Source organism: Pristis pectinata, chromosome 26, assembly GCF_009764475.1.
Source record: "Pristis pectinata isolate sPriPec2 chromosome 26, sPriPec2.1.pri, whole genome shotgun sequence".
NCBI lineage: Eukaryota > Metazoa > Chordata > Chondrichthyes > Rhinopristiformes > Pristidae > Pristis > Pristis pectinata.
The window spans coordinates 22,997,493-23,003,371 of NC_067430.1; the positions used below are offsets into that span (position 1 = coordinate 22,997,493).

The 5,879-nt window shown below is 40.8% G+C and overlaps 1 protein-coding gene across 2 annotated transcripts; it reads right to left on the reverse strand.

Moving 5' to 3' along the window:
- Window positions 1–4,452: 4,452 nt before the first annotated feature.
- Window positions 4,453–5,571, reverse strand: LOC127583499 (actin-like). 2 transcript variants are annotated; one of them, XM_052039546.1, is made up of 2 exons: window positions 4,967–5,568; window positions 4,453–4,780 (listed from the first exon to the last, which is right to left on the reverse strand). In XM_052039546.1, the coding sequence occupies exons 1-2, from the start codon at window positions 5,566–5,568 to the stop codon at window positions 4,453–4,455; spliced, it is 930 nt and encodes a 309-aa protein (XP_051895506.1). The 2 variants fall into 2 exon arrangements, with proteins under 2 accessions (XP_051895506.1, XP_051895507.1); XM_052039547.1 differs by having other exon boundaries at window positions 4,453–5,571.
- Window positions 5,572–5,879: the final 308 nt, after the last annotated feature.

Below are 5,879 nucleotides of genomic sequence, written 5' to 3' on the forward strand. Positions count from 1 at the left end.
ACGGACCAGGGAGTCACAGAGGGAGTGGTCCCTGCAGAAAGAGATGGAGAAGAGAAAATGTCGCTAATAGTGGGATTTTGTTGCAGCTGGCAGAAATGACGAAAGATGATGCGCTGGATGTGGAGGCTGGTCAGGTGAAAGGTGAGGACTACAGGAGCTCTATCTCAGTTCTGTCTGGAGGGAGGTAGGGGGGAGGGAAGTTTGAGAAACTGAGGAAATGCAAGAGAGGGCTCCATCAACCATCATAGAAGGGAAGCTACCCTTGCTGAAAAAGGAGAACTTTTCACATGTCCTGGAACGGAATGCTTCTTCTTGAGAGCAGATACAGTGGAGGCAGAGAAATTAGAAGAAGGGGATGGCACTGTTACAAGCGACAGGGTTGGAAAAGGTATAGGCTAGGTAGCTGTGACAGTCAGTGGATTTATAGTAAATGCCAGTGGATGAAATGACCCATTGCTAAATGTAGACTACGTAACAATAAGGTGCAGATAGGTCTAATTTCAAAAGTTCTATGTCTTATACTTCAGGAAAAATCGCTGATACCATAGTGCCCTAGGTGAATTTTTAGCTACCTTAAAGAAGTATTGGATTAGCTGCAAAAGTTAATGAGTGGCCCAATACCTGTGTAGGACCCCCTCTGCAGATCTGGACTGCCTACATTGAGCAGGTCAATTCAATTAGTAGAAGGCAAAGGAAAATAGACAGTCTGCATGGAACTGTAGTCCAATAAGTCAAAACATCAGATGAGGGGATGAGAAATAAGATAGAAAAAACTGTAAGAAATTATTACTTTAAAACTGAATCATTGTTAGCAAGTTATTAGATATTAAAGTAAAGCATATAGTTGTTGACATTAAAAATAAGCTGTCAAAATGGCTTTCCATGTGGCCTTGTTTAAATAAATATGGAGCAGTCTAACCAGACCAAAACATGGTTTAATCAAGAATCTGAGCATTGTTTCACTCAGTCTAAGAAAATATTGCTGTTTAGCAATACAGTATATTTTACTTCTTAGGATAAATAATAATATAATATTCCAGATGCTTATAATATAATATTTGATTGTTCCAGCATTAATTCCTTTCCCACCAGAAGTGCATATTTATAAAAAATGTAAATTATTGATAGAAAAACAGATTTTTTTGTTTCAATTGACATCATGTTCATTAACAACCATCTGATCTAACAAAAGAATTGAAAGAAAAGATATGGATTTGGGATAGACTGTCTTCAGGCTTAATCTAGTTGCAAATTGCACCCAGTACTTCATTTATTGGCAAAGTGAATTTTGGCTCCATGTTCTGTTCAAACTCACTTATTTTATCACAAATATTAAATCTACCAATGAAAAAGTGCAATTGACTGCATTTTAGAACATAATTCATTATGTTTTTAGAACATTTTCCTTGCTGAAATTGGGTTCATTAAAATAGAAAAAATAACGTCCATTATCTGTGCAGAAAAATCTAATTTTATGTAATGCAATTTTAAAAAAATCTGCAGAATGATTTAACAGTTTCATTCTACATCAATCCCAATGAAAATCTTCAAAGACTTTTCAAAGATTCCCATTAATGCCCCTGGATCTAAAATAATAGCTTAATGTGTCAAGCACCCTCGAAGGTCTGCAGATGATAGGACATGGCAGAAATGCACATGCTTATTAAGTTGATCTGGGAGCAGGGCCAGTTCTGCAGGCACTGATGACATCTATTGTGAAACTTTTAAGCCATTGTAAACAACTGCTGAAACTTGATTTCTGTTGAATTTAACTTTCATTTGAAAGCTATCAATCCTCTATAATAATTTGTCTGACATTGGGTGAATTACACTAATCTGTCCAGAACTCTGTTCCCTTCAATTTAAATAACAAATATTTAAATCTCAGCCAATCTCATCTCAGATTTTGTCTTCATGCGAATTATCTAAATCCTGCTTTAAGGGTAGCACAGTGGCATAGCTGGTAGAGCAACTGCCCCACAGCTCCAGTAATTTCAGTTCAACCTGACCTCTGGTCTTGTCTGTATGTAGTTTACACATTCTCCCTGTGACCGCATTGGTTTCCTCCGGCTGCTCTGGTTTCCTCCCACACCCCAAAGACATGTGAGTTAGTAGGTTAATTGGCCACTGTAAATTGACCTTTGTGTGTAGGTGAGTGGCAGAACCTGAGGTGGAGGGGGGGGGGGGGGTGCTTGATTTGAATGTGGAGAGAATAAAATGGGATTAGTGCAGGATTAATGGAAATAGGTGCTTTCTGGTCAGCGCGGACTCAGTGGACCTGTTTCTGTACTTTATCCATGATCTCAGTTGATCCAACACGATTATGGATATTTGTGATCAGGGATACAAATAAAGTTTATTCCTCACATATCAATTCTTTCTGGATTTACTTATTATCAAATAAACATCAAGAAAGAGAACAGGAATGTTGCAAAAATCCCACAAGGTGACTTGGTTGCTCATCATTAAAAAGAACATAATGTACTGGTTGAGAAAATATTACTTAAATTCTCCAGCCTTTTCACAAATAATTTGTTAAAGTAATTTACAGAAATACTTCTCCACACTTTATTACAGGCACATTTTAAAATAACAAAATAGGAATAGGTCATTAGACTGACCCTCTTCAGAGACAAACCTCCCTTGCCACTTTTTTGTCCTATTCTAACTTAGGCTGAACTTCACTTCAGTACTCCAAATGTAAAATGCTGCAAATTCGGGAAATCTGAAATAAAACCAGAAAATGCTGGAAAGGTCATTGACTAAAACATCAATTTGTGATTCTCTCTTCACAGATGCTCCCTCACCTGCTGAGCACTTCTGGCATTTTCTGGTTTTGTTTCGCTGCTGTACTATTTATATGTCCTTAACAAAGAGCCCGTCTGCACTCAGATTCATGCAAAATTGTCATTATACTATTAGAAAAGTTATTTAATATTTGTCTCTTAACCAATGCCACTAAAAGCCGATTGCCTGATATATACTGACTCCGCAATACATTTCAGAAATATTTCACTTGTTTTTTAAATTTAAATTTTATTTACAGCATGGTAACAGGCCCTTCCTGCCCAACGAGTCCGTGCCGCCCATTTTTTTTAGACCCAAATTAACCTACCCGTACGTCTTTGTAATGTGGGAGGAAACAGGAGCACTCGGAGGAAACCCACGCAGACGCGAGAGAACGTACAAACTCCTTACAGACGGCGACGGAAATCGAACCCCGATCGCTGGCGCTGTAATAGCGTCGCGCTAACCGCTACGCTACCGTGCTCTAAAATGCGTTGCGCTGTTTTAATGAACAAGTATTCAATAACTGCAATTTTATTCCTTCTTTTCTCCAGAAAGGCATCTAATGTCCCATGAGGGAAATAAATGAGGACAGTCATACGGAACTATCAACTCTTTCCCTGCTCAATTGTAAATGTGAATGAGACTAAGCCACAGGCTCCTCCACAAACTTCAAGTTTTTGCTCCGATTACCACACCTCGCCTGATCTGTCATTACAGCCTAACTCCTAAGCGGTAGGTACTGGCAATCCCCACCAGGAAAAACCTACGGGGAACAGCGGCTAGTGTCAGAGAAATATAACGATGTAAGTTTTTTTTGTGGTTTCTTGCGCCATCCCTTTCCCGGGTTTACTTTCTTCCTCCCTTATTAGAATATTTCATGGCCCTTTGAACGGGATAGTTCCTGCTATTCTTGTTTTCGCCGCCTACAAGGCAGCATCATCTGGTTTCTGCTGGGAATTGGATCTTGGATTTATAAATAATATCCGCAAACTGATATCTTTCCAGGCTACAGCATGTAAGTTTAGCATCTGCACTACACCTGATCCACCTCTCCCGAACTGCGCTAATATCGGGGCCATGTAGATCCGTTCTTTAAAATTGGGATGCTGAGGTTGTGAAAGACATTGTATAAATGCGGTTGTTTAGTTGATTGTTTCCTGGATGATTTCTGATTTTTTTTCCTGATCTAGGGTACTCCATTTAGCAATCCAATCCACATGTTGGCCACATGTGTAAAGACAACAGTCCTAAATTCGGCCCCTGCCAATTGAATCTGTGCTTCTTAGCCATTTTGTTACAACCTCTATTTCAATAGAGATCATATTTCTATATTAAGTACATTACCAGTTGAATTTCCATTGAGTCGCACATGGGTCAAGATTAGGCATTATCTTCACGTGAAGCATGCGTTAAGAGGGCAGGCCTGATTCAATAGTAGACATAGGATATTAAAATATAAAATAGAACATGTACCTAGTCTCCATTTTAAAGTCATACATTTGTCTTTTTTATATACTATACTTGGATTCGAAATTTCAATTAAAAATAATCTGCTACTACAAAGCTACTCACAGATATATTAATTCCAACTGTTTATTATTCATGCAACAATAAGAGATTAGGACCGATTAAAGTATCTGCGATTTTTAGCGATAGGAGTTCCTAGAAGCATTTTCTGTGAACAACACACGATCCCATCTCTAGGTACTCGCAAGCCGTAATCCACATTTCTTGAAATGAAGTCAAGCATGTTAGGATAGAAGCCCCAATCCAAACTGAATATTTCCTCTCTGGAGGGGCTATGACTTTCACCGGCACTCCAGCAGGAGCGAGGAACTGCAGCTCCTTCAGCATTCTTTCATCCAAACCTGGAAAGAGCGTGGAGCCCCCCGAGAGCAGCACGTTTGAATGGAGATACTTCCGCAAGTCGATGTCACATTTTAAGATACTCTTGAAGACCAGCCTGTGCACACCCGGACATTCGAAACCCACGCAAGCGGGAGAAAAGAGTATCTCGGGTGCTCTGAAAAGCTGGCTTTGAATCTGTATCACATTTCCATCAGGCAGCTTGTATTCCTTCTGGATATCTTCACGCCTCTTCCTCATTTCCAACTGTGGGTCAATAGCCACGTAGCATAGCTTCTCCTTGATGTCCTTCACGATCTCCCTCTCAGCAGAGGAGATAAAGGAATGTCCAACTTCCATCAAGATCCTGACGAAATATTGGGTAATATCTCTGCCGGCTAAGTCGAACCTATAGACAGCGTGGGGGAGACAGTAGCCTTCGTAAATGGGCACTGTATGAGTCACGCCATCCCCACTGTCCACGACCAGTCCAGTTGTTCGCCCTGAAGCGTACAGAGCTAGAACTGCCTGAACAGCTACGTACATTGCGGGCACCTTGAAACTTTCAAACATCATCTCGGTCATAGTTTCTCGGTTGTGTAAGGGATTCAGAGGGGCTTCGGTCAACAACACTGGTCTCTCATGTGATTTTAAACGGAGCTCGCAATCATAGACATGTCGCCAGATCTTTTCCATATCGTCCCAAGAAGTCACTATGCCATGTTTTATTGGGTATTTCAAACTCAAAACTCCTCTCTTAGCTTGAGCTTCTTCCCCTATATAGTACTCCTTGTGACCAGCCCCAAGCATAGTCGCCTTAGCTTTGGGTCGCCCTACGATGGATGTAATGACTGACCTTGGGGCATTGTCCCCGGCTATCCCCGCTTTACAGATACCCGAGCCGTTGTCTATGATCACAGCGGGGTTATCCATGATTTTGATCCTTCAATGCTCGTGGCGAAATTCGGTAGTCAGTTGAGGATTCAGGGAAGGTTGGACTGGGGTTTAAGAGTTTTCTTTTGATGAGGTCACAAAGTCTGGCCGTGCTCTCCCCTTCTGTGCGGCAATAAGGGGTCCTATCTCTGAGTGTCCTAGACTCCTCCGCCTCTGGACACATTGTTACATAAGATGACAAGGACCGATGCACAAGCGACGCAAATTAACAATTCATAGCTTTAGCTATTGAGTTGTGCCCAGTACAGAATAGATAACCACCAGCGAGATGAAATTAGTGAGGGGAAAAT

What these genes read in the sequence shown, in the direction of transcription:
- LOC127583499 (XM_052039547.1), bottom strand. Translation starts at nt 5,568, where the DNA reads ATGGATAACCCCGCTGTGATCATAGACAACGGCTCGGGTATCTGTAAA.